Source organism: Larus michahellis, chromosome Z (genome assembly GCF_964199755.1).
Source record: "Larus michahellis chromosome Z, bLarMic1.1, whole genome shotgun sequence".
NCBI lineage: Eukaryota > Metazoa > Chordata > Aves > Charadriiformes > Laridae > Larus > Larus michahellis.
Window position 1 is genome coordinate 18,858,821 of NC_133930.1, and position 26,102 is coordinate 18,884,922.

Here is a 26,102-nt window from a genome sequence, read left to right on the forward strand (position 1 = left end):
AAGATACACATGCATTTTCCCAGAGCAGTATTGTGTAAATGTACTGTAATGGTTTTTGTTAATTTTCAAAGGCAGGTAGGATTTGCTGATGTCTAATATAGATTAAGGCTCATATTAATCTTAAGTAAGGCTCAGGATATGAGAGAAATAATAATTAAGTTGTTTCCTAGGACCTTTAAGGTTTGCAATTAAAAGTACAGGGCTAGGCTTGGCAGAAATTGGTTAATAACTTTTTCTCAGGAGCGTATTGATGGCGTGTTAGACTAGTTAAGTCAAATAAGGGAAGGGGCTTAATATCTCTGCTCATTTCTGAAAGTCACAGTGTTAGTAAGGTCTATGTGTTAGATTATGTGTATGGAGTGGCATTTTTTGGCCTACAGCATAGTTCTGGCATTTGGATTCATGGACCCTACAAGTCTACAAGGAGGACTAATACAGCAAAAGGGAAGGTAATATAATAATTTCCAGTAAAGTATGAGGAGTGCAAGCTAAATGAAAGACAAAGTTAAGTTTGCTGTGGGCACAGTTGGCAAGGATTTATGTTTGGGTTTAAAACCAGAAGATTTTGTCTTGTTTGGCTTACCTTTTTCTGTTTGTACCACACAAAAGCTACAAGGTTAGTTTTAGGGCTAGCAAAAGTAAAATACAGTTGTGAATATTAAGTTTACAACTTATCAAGTGGATTGTGTATAAAGAGTGATGATTCCTTGGTATAAATAGATGTCTGGGTTGGAATTAATGTTGAGGTTGGGGGAAACAGGAGTTTCAGAGCCCACATTACAACATAAAGCCCATGGAATGAGTGCAAATATGCGTGATGAAAGGGAGAGAACTGCTTTTTCTAAGCTCTGCAGATGGCGTTTGTCTCTAGTTTATGCTAATAGCAAGGATGAGGGTTGGAGTTAGGCTTAGAGTTAGGCTTGGATTTGGGGACAGCTAGTGCTCAAGCACATTTCTCATCTTCTCCTTCTCACTTGTTTTGTGTGTGAAACTATGTGCTTCAGGATAACCCACGGCTGCACCGCGATGCCAGTGCGGTGCAGAGATTTACGGTGGGTTTTGTGACCTGACAGAGTGATGCAGGGGGTATTTTCAAGATCCATTAAGGTCATTCTTTGAACAGTAGCTGTCCTCATGCAGGCACTCTGAAATGCATTTGCCTTCTGGGAAACTTAGAAAAAACATACAAATATTTATAAATGTACACAGTGCAGCTTGACACTTAATGCTGAAAAGCCGTTCCAGTTTCAGATACAACATATGCAGTGCTGCCATCCTTTTTGAAAACTGTTTTCTGCTTCCACTAAAACTTTCTGTCTCCCGCCAGCCCAGTTAGCATTTTATAACTGTAAATAACTCTGTAATACCTAACAAGGGGGCAGACTGTAACATCATGTCTTCCTCCTGTCAATAGCTATTGACCGGCTCCAGCCGTCTGTGTCACTGCAGGTGTTTGCAGGTTGTATCATCTGTTGGTACATGACCAGTGGAGCAGTTTCTCATGAGCTCTGGTTATTTGGTCCCGAGCTATGGTTGTTCTGGTTTCGTCTGTGCAGAAGAGGCTATGTTCCTCAGAAGATCAGAGGCCTCCTCACAGCTAGTGTAACGTACACTGTTTTTATATAGAGAGGTATTTATATGAACCTGAATTGCAGGTTTAGAGATGCTAAAAGTACACAAAATCCCATTCCTGCTGCCTGCCTAATCACTGTTTTTCAACAAGGTAATTGAGAAGGAGGTAGGTATTTTTAAAATATTCCTACACACAGAAGATAGTGTCTGAAGTTACTTCCAACCAAACTGGTAACACAGAATAACAGAATAATTTGTGCTCTTAAGTTTGTGTTTAATTGAGGTGAAATAAACTAAAAAAATGCAGTGAGTAGCATTTTCTTTGAGAAAGCTAAAAAGGACTCAAACTCTTGCTTGTGCATCTAAAACTATGTATTTTTATCAAAGCCGTTTTATTCAAAATAGTTATAAAATTGCAGCAGTAAAATCAGATGATCTCTGGAAAGTTAATATGATATATAGCAATTGCTTTGAAACATAGTAATTTCATTAAAAGTGTTCTTTATATAGTGTAAGTTATTTGCATTACCTACCTGTAACATTTTAGAGGACAACAGTTTTGCTTTTAGCAACTTATTGACCAATTAAAAAAGAAGGTTTCTTACAAAGTTCCATATTCTGTAGTGGGCTCCCATTGCTTGGTTCTTTTACTGTCCCATAAATGCATTAATTTCTACCATAAACTGTTCTGCTGCTGGGGCAAATACCCACAGTCTCTCCTTTCTAATCATCCATTTGATTTTTTCGAACCCTTTGAGATCATCTGCCAATGGTCATGTCTTGCCTTACCCTTATTGCACTGCATGTTAAACGGCATAAAGAATTGTCCTTCTCTTCCAGCCCTGCACGGCCCTACACTGTCTGGTGGTTTCACTCGCTGAGAGTTGTGCTGAAAAATAGGTGATCTTAAGCAGTATTCACAGGGGCCGATTTAACCTGTTTTGTGCAGGCTTTCAGATAAAACTTAAAGGGGTCTTGAGGAGCAGATACGGGAGTGCAAACCTTGTGGCACCTTATGAGGGAGTGAGTCAGAGAAAGTGAATCACTTTGTGTCGTAGGCACAAATTATCATAAGTCTTTAACTTTCTTGTTCAGGATTAAATACTTCACACAGCAGGCTGTTATCACCTGCACTATTTTCTTTCTGACTCAGTGTTGTCAAGGTGTGGTAATGTTCAAGCTCAGGCATACGCATGTGACTGTTGCTGAGCAGATCCTGTAGCAAATGCTTCTTTACAGCTAAAAGAATAACTTAAAAGGAACCAGTTAACCATTAAGTGGCAGAACAATAATTTTTTTGTCTCTCAGTCCCCAACGTACGTATTTCTAGATCTGTGTGCATCCACTTAGATTAATAGTCTTTGACATATTTCTTCTGGCACTATGACATGCTGTCACAGGAACAACAGTGTATGTATTTGAGGCAGCCTAATGCCCAGAGGCCTCTCCACCAACGTTGTCCCTGGTGAACCCGGTGTGTTCACGTGCAAGTAAAGCTGCTGAACAGCTCTGGAGCAGACTCCTGGGTGTCTTAGGTGCTGTATCTGGTGAAAGCCTCTTTATCTGTTAGCTACGGAGTGCTGTGCAGTAATGCTGCTGGACTTTTCCAGTGTCACCAAAGACCTAATGAACTTCCTGTTACTTCAGGTTGTTGGTTGGTTCACCCTGGAGCGGCTATCCGGCTAACCGAACTGGAGATATCTATGCGTGTCCTGTTGGTACATCCAAAACCACATGTAAAAAATTGAATTTGCAAGGTAAGTTGTAACAAATAATATCTTGCTACAGTTGCTGTGTTTTCCCTTGTTTTTGTACTGGGCCAATCTACCTCATGAAATCTTTTCTTAACCATCTCTCTGCATAATCTCAGCCTGTGACCTGTTTGTGTGTGTGGTGGTGTGTGTGTGTGTGTGTCCCGGGTACATTCTCAGCTCCATGGCTGGTGCCACGTCCCTCAGCCTGGGCAGAGTCCCTGGCCACCAGCCTGGGCTCCCACAGCCGGAGCGGCTGGAGGAGGCTGTCACACTCTTAACATCACTTAACACTTGTTACATTCTCATTTTGAATCACACTCAGTGAATATGTATTATATGAGGCCTTTTCTGCCCCTGTGCGTTTGTGGACTCAGTATAAATGGGATTCGCTTTTGGATACAATGAAAATACAGGGCAGCAAAATGTGCTGAGATGCCTGCTTTATGTTTATTTGTGGTGCGGAGCATTTCAGTCCTCCACTTGCTCCTTCCATGTTTTTGTCCAAAGCCTGATACTGGATCAGAGGAGTCTGGTGTCCTGAGGAATGTAGCAGTAGCTGCTTGGCTGCAGCTACTCAGCCAGCCGAAAATGCTCAATAGGTAGACATTTTCTTCCTTTCTTTTGCCTCCAGCTCTCTTGAGGGCAGGTACTCTAAATGGCCATGCTTAATTCATGTCTGTAGTTAATGGTTAGCAAATTTTTGACAAAGATTAGTATTCGTTTCCTTTGTTTCAGATCTGTATGCAGCCATTTGAAAGAGGCGTCTTGGATGCTGAGAAATCAAGCTTTCAAAAAGGAATTCTAACTTACTAAATTGCTTCTACATCTGATGCACTATTCTGTCATTACTTAATCTCTTTTTATTTCAGCTTTAATAAATATCCCAAATGTGACTGAGATAAAGAAAGACATGAACCTTGGCTTGACTCTGATACAGAACTCAAAAACAGGAGGATTTTTGGTATGTATACAAGGACTTATTCAGTACACATAGAAATTCCTGAGGAGAATAACAAAACTAGAATTCTCCACATTTTTTGATAATTCCAAGCTGAATGTATTTTATTATGCAGCATAGATTAATACATATTTTACATATTTTAAAATATTCTATCCTACTGTCATTACCTACAGTCGAAAATCAGGAAAATTACGAGTTCTCTCCGTCATAATTTATCTAAATATCCTACAAAAAGGCACATAATTAAAGGCAAGATGACATAGGCAAGAATATTTCCACCATGGACATCTTTAAAGCAGTCTTGTATAGTTCTGATTATGCTTTCAAAAGACAGTATGGGGTATCTCCTCTACCATACGCAGAGTGACTGTTCTCCTGAGATGTTAGGATTTCTAGTCATGTGGAACTGCGATATGTTTTATTTTGTTAGTGAGCTGGAGGAGGATGTGTTTGCTGTGTGTATATTCTGCAAACCACTGTCCTTGGAGCCTGTAAAACAGATGTCATAACTGAAAGGAAGTTAACACCTGTTTAATATGCTTTTTGACAATCTTAACTGTAAGCATGAAAACTGTTCCAGTGAAGGTGTATTCCAGTTTGGTGCGTACATTGTAGGCATGTGCAGTAATTAACTGAAACAATAAACTACAGACAAGAGAGCTTTAAGGCTCACTTTTAAGCTTTGTATTTTTCTGTTGCATCTTCTGCAAAAGTATTGAAGTGTTTATTATCTTCATTACTACATAGCCCAGTTCAATGAAGTACTTAAAAAAAATTTCCAGCCCTTCCAGCAGCTCTCTTGGAGTTAGTAAAGTCAATCATAACTTCAAAATACAGCAACAGTGCTCTTCTTGATAGTTTGTTTGAGAAGGGATTGATTTAAAAAAATCTTATGCTGTCTCTCAGATAATACCTTTAATTACTGTTAATGCTGTCCCATGCATACCACTTCTAATCAGTGTCAGTAAGGGCAGTAATTTAAAATATCTCATGCAGAAAAATTGGTATTTTCTAGTAATACTTTACGTTCTCTCAGTCAAGAATAATTTCTTGATCCATGTTATTGATTGATTCGCCTTAAATTGCATAAAGTAACTAAAAAAAAAAAAAGTTGAATGCCAAGACATGAACAGTTAGCCACATCTTTGGCAGCAGGAGTTCTTTTTGACATAAGAGAGTGGGGTGCTGGAGACAGGTGCTTATCTGTGGCTCAGCCTCAACAAATATCCAAAGCCCCATGACTTAGTTGTGGCAATAATTAGACAACAAGCGGAAACTAACTTCTCATAATTGCAAGCTGCTGCCAGCCAGGGCTTGGCTCTGAGGTGCTGTCTCTGGCAGGTGCCCCCTGTGGTGGGCTCTTTGTGATATGCTCAGGGCTTCCTCCTCCCAGCTCAGTGTCCTCCTCCTCCTCCCTCCTGCAGCTGCTTCTCTCTCAGCCTCCCCCGGCTTGCAGCAGCCTGTGCTGCATCCCCTGGGCTGCTTGGCTGGAGCGTGACCCAGCCTGGCGTGTCCATGCCATAGCTCACAAGTCCCCCTGCTTCAGCGGCTTGATGCCATGTTGTTGCTTCCCACAGGTATCCTAAGTAGAGGGCAGTCATTTCTACACCCTCGTTATGTTTTTCTGAGGCATGCTTAGTACTGTTGGAAAGGTGCTTAAGAATTTCACTGGTGGTTAAGAACTGTTTTTTCTCCAGAAAGTTTCTCTCAGTTTGTTCTTGGGACAGTGCTATGCCTTTAGTTGAAAGGAACAGCTCCCATCTCCCATGTGTAAAATCTCCCTTCTGTATTTAGCATCCCACAATTGTTCTGCTTTGTCCTAAGCTGTGATAAACAAACACTCCGTTTTTTGGCTGAAATGCGCTTTTTTAAAATACACCTCTTTCAAATGTGAATGACCAGATCTATGCTGTATTCCACATGAGCCTTTCCAAGGCTTTCCAGATATAGTGTATTTGGTATTTCCGTGTCTCAACTGCAAGTGCTTCTTGGCACATATCTTAAGGCCGTATTTGCTTTGCCTGCTGGCTGCAGTCTTGTGGTCACCCTGCACTCAGCCAGCGCCCAATCCATCTGCTACTCTCTCTTCCACTCAGTGAACTCCCAGTTTATGTCCTTTCTTAGCATTAGTTCTTAAGGGAAAGTCTACACCCTTTTCTAATATTCCACTTTTCAAGTTCATCAGTTCTTGATATGTGATCTCCCAGTTTCCCCCTGCATTAATGATGCATCTTAAATTTCTGACTGTAACAATGCAAGAACATTAGAGCTTTTCCCTTTTTTAAAGTGAAGATCGGTAAAGTTTATTAGAACATTTCTACTTCTTGCTCCAAGATTAACATCACAATTTTGAGTTACCACTAATACAGAAGAAAACTAGAAAACGAGCAAGTGAGATTGATCTAAAAAGAAATTTAAATTAAAAATAAATTAAAGACTAGTAACTCTCCTCCAGCTTCATAGTTAGCAATATAGATGATTTATTTTGTCCCTCTCACCTCTGTAAATATCCATCTTTTCCAGTAAAACTAACCATGTCCCATGTAGCAGCTTAAAAGAGCACTTACCTCAAGATCAGATAACGTAAATAGACTTCCTTTATTTTGTCTAGAAAATCTGCAAGCTTGTCAAAGATGTTAAGATAGTTTGATGCAGCCTACCACTGGTGAACCAATGTGTGAACCGATATGTGATTTAGCTCATTTTCCATTTACTTCTTTAATTACCTTTTTTTCAATATTCTTGAGAAAAGGGCAATAGTGCCGTTCACTCTCTCTTCTCTTCCTAAGTAGAGATGGTGCATTTTCTGTTTTCCAGGCTCTCCTGACTGGATAGAGCAATCAGAAAGTATATGTAACGCAGCTATCGTTTTTTTCAGAACAGTTGGTCAGAGTTTATGTAGAGGTTGTTTTTCCCTTGAGCTCCTAACATGATTTTCTTTTAAAAAGAAAATCACCCCCACACGGACCCCAGATATCCTCATGACAAAATACTGTCTCAGTATTTGTCTAGATACTTTTGTAAAAGTCCTTCTAATATCAGAGGTGTGGCTGTCATGCAGCCAGCTGGTTGATCCAGATGAAAATGTTTCTTTTTACAGAGATCATTTTCAGGCAAGATTATTTTCCCCGGAAGGCAATGACACAAAGCCAGGGCCAAACTTGTCCTTTTAGCTGCAGCTAAACGGGACAGTGCATGCCGTGAGGCTGCACCCTCACCGGAGATGATGAAGTTTAACTTGTAAATATTTTGTCAAAGTGAATTTCCCTTGGGAACAAGGCTTCTCAAATTAATAAATATGCGTGTGTGTGTGTGTGCGCACTGATCACAGAACTCTTCAGTCTGGTCACGCTGTTGGTGGCAATCGGACGTGTGGCAAGAAAAGCTCCTCTCTGCGTGCTCACAGGGACCTGCATGCCCATGGCTCGGATGCCACCTCCTGGTTACTGGAAGTATTTCTCTGCATGCCTGTAAGCGATATGCAAGTAGCAACCCTAGTTTCAAACCAATAGTTTGTGGAGCAGGGGGCTTGAAGCAGCACAGATTTCCTTGCGGACCAAGTCACGCTCCCTCGATGTTATAGCTGCGCATAGTGCAGAGGGACCAGCTTGCAGAAGGAGGCACTAGGATGGTCATGAATAGAAAGTCCTTTACATAAGAAAGTCTATGAAAGGGGTTATTACACTGTCGCCGTGATTGCAAGGGGCTTGGCCTGATAACCTAAGAGGGTTTCTCTGATCCAATATGCCTGTAGTCCTGCGTATTGTGCTTTTGTATATGACATAGAGTGAGACAACTATTTGTTATTTTTATAGTTTCTTTTTTGTTGTTATTTTTAAAGACTTGTGGTCCCTTGTGGGCACAGCAGTGTGGAAGCCAATACTATGCAACAGGAGTCTGTTCTGAAATCAGTCCAAGTTTCCAGATCCTAAGAAGCTTTTCTCCTGCTGTTCAAAGTAAGGCAACATGTGCAAAACAGATTCAATTAAAAAACCATATCAAACAAAATTGAGATATGTTGTGTCGGGGACTCTTAATTTGGGATTTAAAAAAAAAACAACGTACATGCAAAAAGCAAAGTCCTGTAATTCACACGTAAGGACTGACAAATCGTGATCCAATGCTGATGTAAATATGGACTCGCTGCTCTGAATTCAGAGGCATTGCACCAGTGCGGGCTTAGAATCTGCGTATGCATCTATTGAGTCCTCATTCTGGCAAAACCTTCCTGATCTGAAGTGTTGCCTGTGTGACACCTAAATATGCACCTCTGGATTTAGCCAAAGAGTTCTAAGTATATTGAGGTTGAAAGTGCATTTAATCTCCAGTTTTATTTTTGTTTTAGAGTGTTCCTCTGTCATAGATATCGTGGTGGTTTGTGATGAGTCAAACAGCATTTATCCCTGGGATGCAGTGCGGGCATTTTTGAAAAAATTTGTACAAGGCTTAGACATAGGCCTTAACAAAACCCAGGTAAGTCAAAGACATCTTTGAGAAAGACAAAAAAAAAAAAAGCCAATGGCTTTTATTAGCATTTTTAAAGGAAACCAAGTGTGCTTCAGTGTAACTATAGTACCTCCCCCAAAGCCACAGATTACGCAGTTGTCCTGTAAATTTTGGTATTGAGTTTTTTATCTCACAGCTAACCTATTTTAAAAGGGATTAGTAATTTGATTCAAAACATAAACCAACTGAAGGAGATGTTTAGATTATATCTAGTGGAGTCAGATCTTTTTCATGCATTAGGTGTAAAAGTAATTAAAATGTAGTCTGTGGGGATGTGGTAAAAGTAGAACAGATTTTTTAACGGGCTTTTCATATGGCTCTTGCTTCTCAACTGCTGCATCTTTAAAATTGGACTTTCTCCTGCTTGGTTACTGTCTGATCTTTGAATTCTTTTTTCCTTTTAATTTGGTGATGGTAAGGAAAATTTTACTGCCTTTTTTTAAACATTTTCTGTCTTTACAGTTGTCCATTTTCCATAAACAGTTCTGGGAACAAAGACTGGGGCACTGGAAATCTCTCTCCCAAAGGCTGCTTTCTTCCTTGGGCAACTTTGGAAGTGAGGTGCTTAAAAGCTAGGCTTCCTGCTCAGTCCTTTCTGAATGTCACCTTTAGCATCTTCTCCACTTTTTTTCTTTCACACTAAATGTACATCGTAGCATATGTCTTTAGTTTCACCTGTATTAAAAATAAATAGGGTTTACAGTGCTGTCAAGTAACTAACCTTTAGCATTTCCTTAGAAGAGATCAGGTTGAGGTGCTGTCAGCTTGTAGAATTTTTGCTATATTCCATGTTTCCCAGAGCTCCCTGTGTTTTTGCTATCCATCAGCTCTTCCAGAAGTAACCAAGCATTTAATGCCTCCTATTTCAGATTGTTTGCATTAACATGTTGTAGTCCATAATAAATGACATAAGGTGCAAGAGCATTTTAGCTTTCTTTGCTTTCCAAACATGTTAGTATTAATTGGTTTTGTTTGTGTTGAAAGAAAATTATAACCCCATGTGCATCTGCAGATCTTTTACTCCAACCTGACAAATAAGTAAGTGTTATGATTCTGTGTAAATGATTGTAATGCGTGATGATCTAACATAATTTCTTTATTGCATAGGTGGGTTTAATTCAGTATGCTAACGATCCGCGTGTGGTGTTCAACTTGAATACATATCAAACAAAGGAAGAGGTGGTTAAAGCAATGGAGGAAACATTTCAGAAGGGAGGAGATCTAACTAATACTTTCAAAGCCATTGACAATGCGAGGTAAAACACGTCAATGGTTACTATGCAGCTGTTGTAGTTTCCCTTACAAGGCAATGGTCGGATCCTGAATTTCATTCCTACTGGGACTGCATGTGCTCAGAGCTTCTGAGGAGGATCTCTGCACCAAGCAGGACCCTTTGGTTACATTTACAGTGCACTATGCAGAACAGAACTAGCATATGTAAACTAAACTTGCTGAAGCGCATGTCTTTAGCCATTTGGGTTGAACTCTACACTAAAGTAGTTCGGGTACCTGACAGAATTGTTTGGGCTGTCACGGATGTCTGAACATGACCGTGCATTGAGGACGGTGGGCAAGCTTTTAGGAAAGATAAAAAACTGTTGAAAGAAGTGAAGTTTATCCCAGGATTCAGCAGGACCAGTAACATCCATGTTTGCAGGTCAGGGTTTGGTTGATTGCAGAGAAAATCAACTTTGATTGCAGTTTGTCACTGCAGCACCAGCAACATGAAAAATAGGAAAAACTTATAAAAAATATACCGTGACTCTGAATTCCTATATAAACCAGGTCTGTCTCTCAATAGGAAGATGCTATTTTGCAGTTGAATCGAGGACAGGACTCTAAGCCAAAATACATGCAAAATCAAATGGCCTTGAAAATCATACTTAGGGACAGACTCAGCCTACAACGGAGTCGGTATTTGCAGTAGTATTGAGGAACCTGTTTTTATTACTCTTCCCCTTTTGTCTGACTTGGTGGGGCCAGTTCCTGGCTAGTCTGGTGTTAGAAAACAATAATTCTGACAAAAAAAAACCAAACCAAAACAAAACTTTTTATTTAGACATTTATTTGTACAAAAAATATTGTTTTCCCTGAATGTACATTTCTGTCAGAAATATCATACAGTCCTACTTGGGTTTTTTAGTTGTTTTTTTTTTCATTATTGTCGTTCTGCATCCTTTATTACATTTCTGATGTCTCTTTGAGCAGTAGTTTGAGAAGAAGCCATCAGGAGCATACTTGAAAAATCTTACTGCAGGTTGTTAATTTCTAAATAAAAAACACTACAGATGCACCATGTTCTAAGTCAGTGATGAACATATTCATTGCCGTATATATACCAAATACCATCCATTATAAATTGACGTGTGATAAATCCAATATTTTATAACAGACAGTATGCCTTCTCACCTGAGTCGGGAGGACGTCCGACAGCCACAAAAGTAATGGTTGTTGTGACAGACGGTGAATCACACGATGGCTCCAACTTGAAGGCAGTGATAGGTAAATGCAATGAAGACAATATAACCAGATTTGGCATCGCTGTAAGTAATACTATAATTATATATATTATTGCAGTTTTTGAAACACCATTTTGTTGTGTGTGTATGAGAGTGCATGGTCTATATATAAGCTGATATAATCCATACATTGTTACACTGGTGAGACTGAAACTATGTGAAATTAATCTTTATGAACTAGTGAAATATTGGTTGTCTTTAACTGGCTGAAAAAGCAAAAACAATATTACCAAGGCAGCTTCAGCGGTTTTCTCTTTTGCCATTCCTATATGAATGGTCCCTTGTATGGGAATACAGTCTGATAAGTGATTCAGTAGTATGAATTAAGGTAATTGTTCTTTTTAATATGTAGAATATTTACTCAAAAATACAGAAGGAAAGGAAGGAACGCCATGATTTCCTTCACTCTTATTTTTTCTTTTTTACACAAGGTTTTGGGATACTTAATCAGGCATGAACTTGATACTAAAAACTTAATTAAAGAAATCAAAGGAATTGCTAGTCATCCAACGGAGAAGTATTTCTTTAATGTGTCATCTGAGGCTGCTCTACTGGAAGAAGCAGGAACACTTGGAGAGCGCATTTTTAGCATAGAAGGTAAAATACTCAATATCTCTGAAAAATTAGAATCATAGAATCATAGAATCATAGGGTTGGAAGGGACCTCTGGAGATCATCTAGTCCAACGCCCCTGCCAGAGCAGGGTCACCTAGAGCAGGTTACACAGGAACATGTCCAGGTGGGTTTTGAATGTCTCCAGAGTTGGAGACTCCACCACCTCTCTGGGCAGCCTGTTCCAGTGCTCTGCCACCCTCAGAGTAAAGAAGTTCCTCCTCATGTTTAGGTGGAACTTCCTATGTTCAAGTTTGTGCCCATTGCCTCTTGTCCTGTCCCCGGGCACCACTGAGAAGAGCCTGGCCCCATCCTCCTGACACCCACCCTTTAAGTATTTATAAGTGTTGATAAGGTCACCCCTCAGACGTCTTTTTTCCAGACTGAAGAGACCCAAATCCCTCAGCCTTTCCTCATAAGAGAGGTGTTCCAGTCCCCTCATCATCTTTGTAGCCCTCTGCTGCACCCTTTCCAGCAGTTCCCTGTCCCTCTTGAACCGGGGAGCCCAGAACTGGACACAGTGCTCCAGGTGCGGCCTCACCAAGGCAGAGTAGAGGGGGAGGATGACCTCCCTTGACCTGCTGGCCACGCTCTTCTTGATGCACCCCAGGATGCCATTGGCCTTCTTGGCCACAAGGGCACATTGCTGACTCATGGTCGTCCTGTTGTCCACCAGGACTCCCAGGTCTCTTTCCACAGAGCTGCTCTCCAGCAGGTCAGCACCCAACCTGTACTGGTGCATGGGGTTGTTCCTCCCCAGGTGCAGCACCCTACACTTGCCCTTGTTGAACTTCATAAGGTTTCTCTCTGCCCAGATCTCCAACCTGTCCAGGTCTCTCTGTATGGTGGCACAGCCTTCCGGTGTGTCAGCCACCCCACCCAGCTTGGTGTCATCAGCAAACTTGCTGAGGGTGCACTCTACCCCCTCATCCAGGTCATTGATGAATATATTGAACAGGACTGGACCCAGTACTGACCCCTGGGGAACACCACTCGTCACTGGTCTCCAACTAGACTCTGTGCCCCTAATCACAACCCTCTGAGCTCTATCTTTCAACCAGTTTTCTATCCACCCCACTGTCCATTCATCTAACCCACACTTCCTAAGCTTCCGTATGAGGATGCTGTGGGAGACTGTGTCAAACGCCTTGCTTAAGTCAAGGTAGACCACATCTACCGCCCTCCCCTCATCTATCCATCTAGTCATGCCATCGTAGAAGGCTATCAGATTAGTCAGACATGATTTCCCCTTGGTGAATCCATGCTGAGTACTTCTGATAGCTTTCCTTTCCTCCACGTGCCTTGAGATGACAACTCAAGATGACAATTGAGATGACAATTAGACCTGATTCTTACAGCTGATGAGCTAAGGATTTTATTTAGCTTCACCTTCGTGTAGTACTGTGAAAACGAGGGGCAGCTGGAGCTGTGGGCTGCTCCCTGGTAGGGCTCTGGTTTGCACAGGTTTCCCCATCTACTCCACCCATAATGAGCCTGAGCTTCAAGTTAGTTTCTGCAGTTTGTGGGAAATATTTCCCAGTTGGTGAAAATTTCAATCAAGTCCTGGGCTTCAGGTATCCACTGAGGGCTTGTCCATACGCATCCAAATGTACTTGGAGCTATTACAACCAGATAAGTAACGGTATCTTCGTGCTTGTCAGATTCACCTGTGTTTTCCTGTTAATGCTAAGCAACTGTGACTTTAAAAAGCAAGTCAGAAGACTAGGTTATTGATTACAGAACTGAAAAACTACAGTAATGCAATCTGTGTGGCATTTGCCAGGTGCTGTCCCTAGCATCAGCCACAGTCCTCTGTGAACTGTTTGGAGGAAGGTGCTGTAGAGGTGGCTCAGAGGCACTTCGTATCCCCCCAAAACCCAGCTTTTTAAAGTCCAATTTTAAAGTCAAAAATGCTTGGAAGACTCGTGATCTGTCCTCAGCCCTCCCTAAGGAGCTTTTCGTGGCTGCAACCTTCCTGCGCTCTGCGTGAAATCTTCTCTTTCGCCTCCATCTGTTCTTTACCAGACCCGTGCTGCTAATCGAGTCAAGGGGACGGGGTGATCTCCCTCTCTTGGGTTTTATATACTCCCATTGAATTCCTATTACCTGAGTCCCATCCATCTATTTTAGGAGATATTCCTGCATGTCACAGTATTTTTTCAGGACAATTACAACAGTTTTATAAATCCTATATGATAGTAAACATTCATTTGAAAGTTGTGAATATACAGTTATTAAAGCTGCTAATTTCAGTATATTTTTAGTGCTTCCTAGGAAACATAAGAAGAGATAAGCCACATTGACAACACAGTGCAGGCTGATTCCAGCCGTCTTTAGCATCTTCTGCCCTTTTTTGGAAGAGACTCATAGCATCATGTCTCCATCTTGCCAATTTGCCATTAAATCCTCCAAATATTCTATACTTTAATAACTCTTAGATTTCTGTTGCTTGGAATTATTTTAGCAGAATTGGTGGATTTGGAAAAAATATCATACAGTCCTTATATAGCTACACCCAGAGGCAGTAATATCGGATCTCTTGTGTGGGTCTATAGGGTTAACCATATGTGAATATTTGTTTTATCAGGTACAGATCAAGGTGATACTTTCCAAATGGAAATGTCACAGGTGGGCTTCAGTGCGTATTACTCACATAAAAAGGTATGTGAATTTAATTATTTACTGATACATATAGGTGTAATTACATAGACATGAATGCTTAGAAGTGCAACAAACTAATACTGATAAAACACAATGTTCATTTTTAAGATTTATTTATAATCAGGACAATGTCAAATTATTGTCTTTTTTTTTCTTTTTAATTTGAATACCACAGAAATTCCTTCTAATAGATGCTCTAAATACCTAAAATGAAAAAAAATATACATTAATATGTGAAGTTGAGTAATATTTTCTTTCAAGTAATGATTTTGAGAGGTGTTAGTCCAATTATTTCGGTGATTTCTGAGTTCATGTAGCGTGAAAAATTCAATTGCTCCAAGTTAATATTTTGTAGTTGAATAACTCGGAAGAATTGAAACCATATTATAAAGCTAGTATATTTCTAGGCGGTCATTGAGATGTAAATAAAACATGTCTGAAAAGAATTTGTCTAATATTTATAAAGTTAATAATATTTATTTAAAGCATATTTCACTTAGAAATTAAAAGGAATAATAAATCAGATATATTTTTCTTGCTATTCAGTTTTAAGTTTATCTTGACCAAATAGGCCTTCTTTGTAAAATTCAAGTGTGGTTCAAGCTGTTTTCAGGAATTTCATGAAAATACAGATAGGTTGTTTCTTTCTCATAGCCCTTAAAGGTGAATGAAATAATTTTTTAAAAGTCCTCTGTATTTGCAGAAATTGAAGTTTTAATTTACCAAGCACTTGACGCTAGGAAATGGCAAAAATCAAGAAAGATTTTGTGTTGGGTTTTCTTCAGGAAAATTACATATACTACTTTTACTGCAGTTTTCTATAACACTGTCTCCATTCAGTAAAGAATGTTAATAATGTGAATAATCTAAACCATGTTTGCTTTATGTGTACAAGTCTGAGATTAGGTATTTCTGTATCACGTATTTGGTATAATAAGCCATACTAATTTGAATATTAGATTTAACTGTTCCTCAAGAACATCTCCTTACAATACACTTAAAGAATGAAATTTTGTATCTTTTTCCAACAGCTTTTGCATGCTGTCATTGGCACCTTTGTTGGCAAAAAGGATGCTTTAGCTTTTCGTTACAGTTTTATTTGATCCTCAGTCTTCTGAGGATCATGAAAGCATAAAAGCAGAGACTTGGCAAGCCCAACCCCAGGATGGACAGGCTTAGGAAATTATCACAGTGTTTAAATAAACCCATTTTATCTTGAGTTACAGTGCCCCAGGAGCTAAAGCAGTCACTCACGCTCTCGCAGCAGAGGGGTGATAATCCTTCTTAATAGGGCAGTAAAGTCCTGCTTGTAGGTGGTAACTGTAAGTAGCTCCAGTCAACTGCTTGCTGTCATTAGACTGCATTAAACACAGTGATGTAGGAAATTACATATGGTAATTTCAGCTTCAGTCACACTTTTTTCTGAAATATGTAGTTCTAAAATACTGGGTTTTATTTTTTAAAGGATGTTCTGCTGCTGGGTGCTGTTGGGGCCTATGACTGGAGTGGAACAGTAGTTCAGGAGTCTTCGGAGAGCATCACCACCTTTCCAAGCCATGTGTTTGAGAAAATTCTACAAGACAGAAATCATAGCTCTTACCTAGGTACAAAAATACAAATCTGGAAGTGTATGAAACCCTTATTAAGATATTAAAGAGCTTGGGAAGTTCTGCTCTAGCCAGACTCCTGTTAAGAACCTATTTGAGAAAATGGAAAGAATTTTGCATCCCAAAAGATTTTATTTAATGGTCAACAGTTCATTGCATGAAATCTTTGAAATCCTTATTGTGATATAAGCTGAATCAGGCTTTGTCACAGCGACGTAAGAAGTCATGGGATTTGAAAAGGCTGCTTAGTGTATCTTACTGATCATTATGGGTACCTTCTGTCGTAGTATTTGCATGTACTTCCCAATTACATGTGGATCAGAAGTTGATTGGCTTGCTGTTGTTTCAATTATGCTCACTCTTTTCTTGGTTTTTTCCAGTTCAGTTTATAGTTTTAAGACTATTGCTGCAGTTTAGCAGAGGTCTTATTTATAACCCCAATATATTTTCTGATGCGTGTTTTTCTGATGTGCTCCTCACATGGAGCTTGCCAAAGACCTGCATATTCTGCCCAGTCACTGGGATTTTGTTGTTTAGTTTGAACTATAGTCTTTATAAATGATGATTTTGTTTTCTTCTGTTAAAATAAATTTGCTGTAATTAAACCACAGAAATGTAAAATATGTAGTAATGCTAGCTTTATAGTGCTAATACATGTTTAAAATATTTGCAGGTATTAAAAGATGTTTCCTGAAAGCAAATAATGTTAGAATAATGGGAATGAGGATTAAAATCTTGAAAGAAGTTCAATCAACCTAAGCCCTTCAGCTGACAAGCTATTAATATAGCCTGTTGTATTCAGCCAGTACACTGGGCTGTGGTTTAGTGAGCTGTGGGAAAATGCACTGCAAGCTTTGCAGAAGCTAGGTGTTCCTTCCCAGTTTGAAGGCTGGCCCAAATGTTCATCTCATATTTCTCTTTATTTCTTCATTCCAAGGATACTCTTTGCACTCTTTTTCCTATCGCCTTCATAAGCGTGACGTTTTTGTGGTCTGCATTTTACTCAATAGGCTAAACTATTGTCCGTGCTATTCTGCAAACCTGCTTCAACTTGATCTGGGTGTCGTTGTTCTCTCCAGAAGACTATCACAAATTTTATGCATATGCGACAGCTTAACTTCCCATCTGGAAGCATCATTCTCTGCAACTAACGTACCAGATTGACTCATTCTCTGTGCCTTTATGGATAACCAACTGACGACTTGTAGTTGATGGTCTCTCACACATGTAAATGTTGGCTTCTCTCCCCAGGTTATTCTGTTGCTGTTCTCTCAACTCAGAGCTCCGTTTATTTTGTTGCTGGTGCACCAAGATCCAACTACACTGGCAGAGTAGTGGTTTATGATGTTGACAGCGATGGTAATATCACAATTGTGCAGTCCCAGAGAGGCGAGCAGGCACGTATATTTTGGTCATGGATGCAGATTTTGCAGGCATCTGTTTTTATCGACACAAAAGTAAATCGCAATGCATTTGTTCTGAAAATTCCTCTTTCTTGCAATGCATTTAGGATCCACTTGAACTCTTCTCTGCTCCTAGACTATTTCAATGAGGTTAACAGCAATTCTTAAACAGTATTTTAGGAAGTCATCCAATTAGTGGTAAAAGATAATATACAAAGCTACTTAGTGTAACATGAGGTGGCAATGTGCACAGCCCAGAAGGCCAGCCATATCCTGGGCTACAACATAAGAATCGTGGCCAGCAGGCCAAGGGAGGTGATTCTGCCCCTCTGCTCTGTCTGGTGAGACCCCACCCGGAATACTGTGTCCAGCTCTGGGGCCCCCAACATAAGAAGGACATGGACCTGTTGGAACAGATCCAAAGGAGAGCCACAAAGATGATCAGAGGGCTGGAGCACCTCTCCTGTGAGGACAGGCTGAGAGAGTTGGGGTTGTTCAGCCTGGAGAAGAGAAGGCTCCAGGAAGACCTTATAGCAGCCTTCCAGTAGCTGAAGGGGGCCTACAGGAAAGATGGGGAGGGACTTTTTACAAGGTCATGTTGTGATAGGACAAGGGGTAATGGCTTCAAACTGAAAGACAGTAGATTTAGATTAGGTATTAGGAAGAAATTCTTTATTGTGAGGGTGGTGAGGAAGTGGAACAGGTTGCCCAGGGAAGTTGTGGATGCCCCATCCCTGGAGGTGTTCAAGGCCAGGCTGGATGGGGCTTTGAGCAGCCTGGTCTAGTGGGAGGTGTCCCTGCCCAGGGCAGGGGGGTTGGAACTAGATGATCCGTTTAAGGTCCCTTCCAACCTAAACCATTCTATGATTCTGTCAACACTTCTAGTTGGGAGATACTCAGTGAACTCCACTCTGCCTGAGAAGTTGTGAAGTAGATGACATCAAGAGAGATTTGGACGCTTATTCTCTTTTTCTCCCCTTGGAAAAGAGCGGCGAGTTTAGGTGGCTTTGGTTTTGTTTGTAAGACAAATCTGAGAGTAAATCAGAGATTGTGTAGTTTCATGTGCACAGTTTAATATAAAAAAGTATACCTTCCATAGCTTAATCTCTGTTTGCGTTGTTATTATCGAGTGGTAAAACCATAGCAGCAGTTACTGGGCAGAAACAGTGGACATATGATAAGGATATGGTTCTTAAAACACTGGAATATGCTATATAGTCATTTCATCCCACTGTGCGGTTTCATTCATTAGCATTGGACTATTTTGGGGTGTAGGTTTTCAGACTCAGGTGCTGAAATGTTATGCTTTACAAAATCCACATACAAACACGACTCTCTTACTGCTGATTTCAGATTGGCTCCTACTTTGGCAGTGTGGTGTGTTCAGTGGATGTTGACAGGGATTCTGTGACAGATGTGCTGCTTGTGGGTGCACCCATGTTTATGAATGACCTGAAGAAAGAGGAAGGGAGAGTATACATGTTTTCCATCACAAAGGTAAGAATGGCGCTGTAGCACAGCTGGAATCGGCTTCCTGCCTCTCCATCCATGATAAGTGCTGATATTTTCATTTGCAGCTGTAGGGATTTACTGTTGTTCCTGGACTACAGTTTTATCAAAGAAAAAGCAGTCCAAACTGCCGTAGTACTTAGTGGCAGTGTCTGTTCTGTTAAATCAGAGGGTGATCAGAAGAGCGATCTGGGCCCCACAGCCAGCTGGTGCAGCAGACTCGCTCAAGCCGGCATTGCTAAGTTCTTTCAAAGTACACTGGCCACATGCATGCTAAAAAGCCTTTGGCCCTGGATCTTTTCCAGACCTCTAAGTCACCATTTAGTGTGTCTTTTTCAAAGTGTTAAAAATATTGCGAGCGGTGTTTTTGTAACGAGAAACAGGGGATGTGCCCTGTGTGGTGTGGCATAAGGGCAGGGGTAAATGGTGCCAAGCCTGCCTGGTCAGAGGACTGCAGATGGAGCCGGGAGCCCTGCCCAGTGCAATCATGCCCATTCTGCTTTTCAGGAGCGGCTGCAAACTTTCCCCAGAACTGCCTGTGCATGTAATCTGGGAATAAGCCAGCTGGAACACATCAAAATGCAGTCAATAGTTAAGGACTATTAGTGACCAGGGACCTGCTGCTCTAGGTGGGTCCCTGGTCCTGGTTTTAGGCACTGTGCTAGGCATTGTACACAAGTAGAACACGAAGTTGAACATTTCTCTAAGAAACTTAGCTGGAGGCTGTTGCTAATTAATTGTTTGCCACTAGATTTTGGCAAATCTGTTCAACACCTAACAGTATTCCCAAAACAGTTCTAATAAACGCTCCTCTGCCAGTTTTCTGCATTGTTTTGTAGACTTTCATGCTGGATGGTTACTACTACTCATGTTGTCTCCTTTGTTCAGTGAAGCTATGTTATTTGTTTAATGGTTGACTGACAGCGTTTTTTATTTAGACTTGTAGTAGGTGTTTTCAGAATACCGGTATTAACAGTCCTGAAGCCTGTGGCACTTTTGAACAGTCTCTCAATCAATCATTGGGTGTGTGGATATGCAAAGTAAATTAATACCTGCCATCCATCAGAGAAAACAGAACATGTCCTTTTTACTAGGTAAATTGCAATCAAATAAATAGAGAGGAAGGACCACCCTTTCAGCAGCAGCTCACAGTCAGATCATCCTGGAGCAACAGGAAACTGTACCCTAAGGCAATTTCAAAGTAGATGGAGGTGCTGGAAGTAGTCCTGCCGGCAGCTGATATTGGTCTTTGTGACTGTGGAATTAGACATGAAATACGGAAGTAAAAATGAAGGAATTTTTTTTTTCATGTTTTGAAAACTGAATAAATTGGAAGACTATCCTTACAACATTTATTCTTTGTCAAATGTTAGGTTTAAAATTATTTAAAAAGTAAGAATAATGAAATAATTTTTTTTTTTTTTTGATTAAAGAACCTGGATTTGTGCAACTTACCCATGTTGCGCAAATAATACTTTTCTAGTCATTTTTAATAAATAACTTGGCTGGTATTTCTAAAATATTAAGCACAGCATGATAGCTGAGGTTAAAGATGAGAACAGTATTTGCCAGAGAGTTGAATTTAACCTAGTGTGAATGTGATTATTTAACTGTAAAGATCTCCAATCTTTCTTGCTTCATTGGCACTGGAGAGGTCAGGAGTTTAGCATTTGGACACATGTTTTTTGCATTAGTTTAGTTAGGAAATTCCATTTCTGTTTCAAAGAATTATGTCCAGTTACATAATTTCCATTCCCTCTGCATAAAAACTGGTAATCCAAAACTGGAAACTGTATTTTTCAATGTATTGTGAAACTTTCAGAACAGTCAGATGAGGACAGTGAGAGCATTTAAGCTTCATACATATGGTTATATTTGCTGTTAGTGCTTTGCATAGCATGCTTTAATTTTGCTGTGTAACGCTTGCCAAGACTCTGAGACATAATGCAAACTGAATGGCCAATACAATGGGGAAGGAATTCAGGGTTGAGCAGTCCAAGGGGAATGTACTGGAAAACAAAAATAAAAAACAATGCACATAGATACTGCTTCTATGTCTAAACTGGTGCAGTGATTGCTGTGTTTTTGCGTTTTCTTCTCTTTGCTCTTATAAAGGGAATTTTGGATCAACAAGAACTCTTGGAAGGTCCGCAGGGGTCAGAAAACGCTCGCTTTGGATCAGCGATCGCAACGCTTGCAGACATTGATTTGGATGGTTTTAATGATGTTGTAATAGGTGCACCACTGGAAAACCAAAACTCTGGAGCAATTTACATTTACAATGGATTTCAAAAGACTATACGTACCAAATATTCTCAGGTAATTAACTTTGTTGCATAGCGCTGTATTCCATGCCTTTAGATCTGCTAGAAGAAAAGAGAAGGATTTTGTATCTTTTAATTGGCTACTGTTTCATCCTCGTGAAGGATTACTGTTTTTCTCATGGCATATTTCAAGTTTTGTGCCTCTCCTTCAGCTGTCAGCATGCCCTGGCTGATGCTGCGGTGCTTATAACTGAAGCATATAGAGGAAGAGGACTTGCAAGATGCTCCGTCTGAGCTTCTTAGAGTTTTTGGTGGCCATGTATGAAGTCAGCTAATTTCCTATATGTTTTCTGACACCCATTATTCAGGTTTTTAGGGTTGATGTACAGCAATGGAGATTAGCTAAATCCCAGCTCTGTAAATTATAAATATGTAGTATTAAAGGAAAAGACTTTCAAGGGCCTTTGCATGTCCTATATGCTACTATAATCGTAATTTTAATGTCACTTTCCATTCAGACTTTCTGACTTTCTGGACAAGTGTTTGTTAGAAGTCCTGTTAAGCTTCCTATTCTTTGAGCTGCTCAGTGTGAGATGGAAAAAGTTTACAGTGAGTACTAGCTGGCATACACAGTCAGTAACTTGATCTACTCCCAAGACAGAAAAATCTAGTCCATTGTGTGCTCCAACAGGGCAGGGAAAAGTGCTTAGAAGCGTCTGAGAAAACATCCACAAAAGCGTTTTGTTTAAACAATACATTGCGTATACAGGGAATATCAGTGAAAATCCATCGCTTAGGCTGCTATCTACAGACTTAAGCACTCTTGTGGCAAGCTCAGTAACCAAACTCTCTTCCACAGAAAATTTTAGGATTGGATTCTGCTTTTGGACAACGGCTCCAGTTCTTTGGAAGATCAGTAGATGGCCATAGAGACTTAGATGACGATGACATTACTGACGTATCCGTTGGTGCTGATGGAAATGTGGTTCTGCTATGGTTGGTAAACTCCTTTAGAAAGGAAGCACTTAACAATTCAGATGCAAGTTGAGCATTTAGTTAATTAAACAGCAAAAGAAGCAAACCAAAAAGCTCTTTCATTCCATGTGTTCAGAGCTAACACACTTATTGCCTCATCGCTGCTATGGTAGCTAGCTGAAAAACAGCATTAGACTAAACCTCTTTTAAGCATGTAGCATCTAACTATTGAAGCCAAGGCAGTGGTGGGGGGCTGAGGCAGGGCATGTGGGGGGAAGCCAGGTGGCGGGGGCTGCCAGGAAGGATCTGGGCTTGGATGGGGAGGGCCAGGAGACACCCATGGCTGCTGCTGCTGTGCAGACACCTGGTCCAGGGGGAGTGGGGCTCGCTTGAGAGTGTTTGTCAGAGCAGGTTGTACTTCAGTAGCTACAGTGTAATTTTGATAGCTGAGCATGAGACAGATGAAACCACTTCCCACACAACCTGCGTGACCTTTGCTGGGTGGTAGGCTGATGTGTGGGAGAGAGTTGTCCTGCAGGGAAAAGACAGAGCGTGGTGAAAGAGAGTTGGCACCTATTTCTGGCAAGAAACCTATCTTTTCTGGCATGTAGCCTTTGCCAGAGCAGTCTGAATACTTCCACAAAATAAAGAAGAAAGGCTTCACAGAAGTCAAATCTTCTGCCTCCCTAAGTACTGTGTATTTTCCACTGCTTCCTTGAGGAGCTAAATTAAAATGCAGCTTGCTTTTCTATCTGTTGTCTGTCTTCTTGCCTGAGGCTCCCCATTGTAAGAAGAAAAACATGACTGAATTGCTACTTATTTCATAATGAAACAAGATTATTAAAAATGAATGGTCAGTATGGACCTTTGACCCACAACAGAACTGCTGCTGGTGCTGGTGGGAATTGCATTAAAGAAAATTATGCTCCTTGGAGTACCAGCATTTATTTAGATTTGATTAATGAAGATGTTCATTTTTATTTCACTCTGGCATTTGGTCTGATTAATGAGTTTCACTTTTGATTAAAGTGTTTGTTTTTACATGCAGGGTTCTTTTGAAACTGTTCTTCAAAATCTTGATTAATTACATGAAAGTTGTTTTTCTGGAAAATAGGACTATTAATTAAGATGAAGAATTGCCCTTTTTCGCCTTCTCAGAGGAGCTCAGTAACTTCCCTAAAGGAGCAGAAGAACGTTACTTATTGGGAAAACAGGAAAAGGGCTTCATGCTCTGTTATCCTAAGGGAAAGATTAGAGCATTGGGATAAAGGCATTGATTATCCATTAATTTGACATGACGAATTGTTTATTGTCATTACTGAACACTACTGTATCAACAAATTCACTTATATGCAAAGAAAAATACTTTTACCAGTGCCATTAAAAGATGTTTACATTGGGAACCAAGCAAATCAATGTTACACTTACAGGTAGTAATAGACAACAGCTTGTACATTACCCAGGGCTCTTGAAAACCACATGTAACCTTTTAAAATACTTTGCAGGTCACGAAGCATTGCAAATGTCTCCATAATTGCCTCATTTAAACCTGAGAAAATCAGTCTTCTGAACAAGAACACAGAAATAACTGTCAAAATATGTTTTCAGGCTACATTTAGACCTGTTAAGAGAAATAATCAAGTGGGTAAGAGTATTTCAATAACTTGTCTTATATTAATTTCTGCAAAAGTCCATTATTCAAATGAGTAGTGGAGATTCTAAAGAAGTGTTAGATTGAATGTCAAAAAAGGCAAAATCAGTATAAAATTGAAGTGCTTGAGAAAGTGTTTTTAAGACCTACTTTCATCACTAGCTCCATAATCTTTCAAAAGTGAGGAATTAACAGTATAAAGGAGAGCTGTATCCTTCCTGTTCAGCAAACCCCAGAAAATGTCATTGGTGAGAAGCTGATTTTTTTCCAACCTGCTGATTTCAACAGCGGGCTGCACATTTTTCTTCTCTCTTCAGAAAAAGTAATAATAATAAAAAAATATATCTGTAGGCTCAGTGCAGATGTCAGTGGGGAGAAGCTCTTCTTTTCAGAGGACAGGAGAGCACCAAATATTTCTGAGACCAGTGCTGGCCTCTCATGAAGCTATTTAGTTAAAAGTACACGTCATGGATAACACCAGTTGGACTGCGTCAGTGCTATGTGTAGTGCCTTTAGGAACTCATGATTGTGAGTAGAAAATAACAGTGAACTTCCACAGTGTATTAGTCATAAGATGAAGAGGACAGAAATTATTATGTGATTGAAGAGAAGATGGAGATTCTTTATAGTCTCCTCAGAGTTCAGGGATATAGTTGCAAGGCCCCTTTATCTAGTGTAATCCTGGCCCTGCTGACTGGCTTCTTGCCTGAGCTGCAGGCTCAAACAGCTGCAGTGGAGACTGGATTGATTGCCATTTAATGTGCTCTCTGTGGATGAGAACTTACGTCAGGATTTAAACCTGTTTGACAGCTTTGGAAAACACAAGAGAAAATTTTATCATTTTGAGACTGCGCTGTGTTTAGCAAGCTACGAAAAAAGTTAAATATTTAGTGTGGTTTGGAAAGCCTGGTCATTTGGTAACGTTGAGCGTAGTAATGAGATCATGGGCAGTCATAACCAGCAAAAAATGTACTGTTATTCTTCTTGTAGCTATAAAGTACAATGCAACATTGGATGCAGATCTCCAGTCCTCGAGAGTGACTTCTAGAGGATTGTTCAAAGAAAATAATGAAAGGTACATGCAGAGGGATCTTGTGGTACGTCATGAGGAGAACTGCGTTCATGATGTCTTCAGTGTACAGGTAAGTGCAATTGCAAGCAGTCCTATGTAACAAAAATGATCACAGGAAGATGTTGGTGAATTTGATGCATGGTTTACTCAATGATTCACGTTTCTCAAATCCCCAACAACTGAAAAATACTTAGTAAGATTCTGATTTCAAAGAAACTAATAACTCAAATTCAACACAGCTTTTTAGACGAAGTTCTTAATTATGTACTTCATCTCTGACATAACACAGAGCCCATAGACCATAATTTCAATAGATTTTAATTTCCCTCTGAGTAGGTTCTTTTGTAAGAACTGACATAGGTGCACATGTTTTCTCACAAACAAATAGCATTTCAGGCAGACTTCTGGTGTATGCTAGGCCTAGGAAATACACTTAGGAAAAAAGAAAGTCTCCCATCTTTCTATAGGATCAAAGACTGAACATATCTCTGAGAGTTGCCTTAAGACCCCTGCATGATGCTAGGTCAGGTAGAAGACTTCAATTCCTGCTCTGCTTTTCAATGCAGATATCTTTGACTTGTTGATCGCATCTAGTGCCATTGTGGAGCCATGAGCCATAGCACCCATTACTGAGAAACAGAGGAGACATTAGGTACAGTGTGTTTTAGTGTCACTCAGGCCCAACTGCTCTCTTTGATGGCAAGGCAGAGTGGAATAGGAATTTGACTTCTGCAGCCAGGTGAGAACGAAAGTCACCTGGTGGTGGGTTTTGAGGACCAGCTTCTGCAGCTGCAAGAGAATCTGCATGTTCCTTAGCCCTAGAACTGACGGTGATGAATAGAGTCTCCAAGAATCCTAGGAAAACAAGTTTTATCATGGAAATGGCACTAAAAGCTGTTTGGCAGGAGGAGCCCACCCTATGCAGTCTCATAAAATTATTTCAGTTGAGAAATTTAGCTTTGCACTGTTACTTTTTCTTGTTTAGAGCAAGTTTGATTTTACTATGCATTCTCAATTTGCAGTAGAATTACTGATT

General features: G+C 40.2%; 1 protein-coding gene across 1 annotated transcript in view; it reads left to right on the forward strand.

The window, feature by feature from the left end:
* The window catches only part of ITGA2 (integrin subunit alpha 2), a 70,700-nt gene that overhangs the window by 24,191 nt on the left and 20,407 nt on the right, over positions 1–26,102 (forward strand). The window contains exons 3-18 of the mRNA XM_074569406.1: positions 3,220–3,329; positions 4,196–4,287; positions 8,129–8,243; positions 8,633–8,760; positions 9,256–9,354; positions 9,901–10,049; positions 11,186–11,336; positions 11,744–11,909; positions 14,512–14,585; positions 16,051–16,189; positions 17,444–17,589; positions 18,949–19,092; positions 21,220–21,423; positions 22,228–22,364; positions 23,849–23,988; positions 24,985–25,136. Coding sequence (XP_074425507.1) covers positions 3,220–3,329; positions 4,196–4,287; positions 8,129–8,243; positions 8,633–8,760; positions 9,256–9,354; positions 9,901–10,049; positions 11,186–11,336; positions 11,744–11,909; positions 14,512–14,585; positions 16,051–16,189; positions 17,444–17,589; positions 18,949–19,092; positions 21,220–21,423; positions 22,228–22,364; positions 23,849–23,988; positions 24,985–25,136 — 2,146 coding nt within the window. The remainder of the gene's footprint in view (positions 1–3,219; positions 3,330–4,195; positions 4,288–8,128; positions 8,244–8,632; positions 8,761–9,255; positions 9,355–9,900; positions 10,050–11,185; positions 11,337–11,743; positions 11,910–14,511; positions 14,586–16,050; positions 16,190–17,443; positions 17,590–18,948; positions 19,093–21,219; positions 21,424–22,227; positions 22,365–23,848; positions 23,989–24,984; positions 25,137–26,102) is intronic.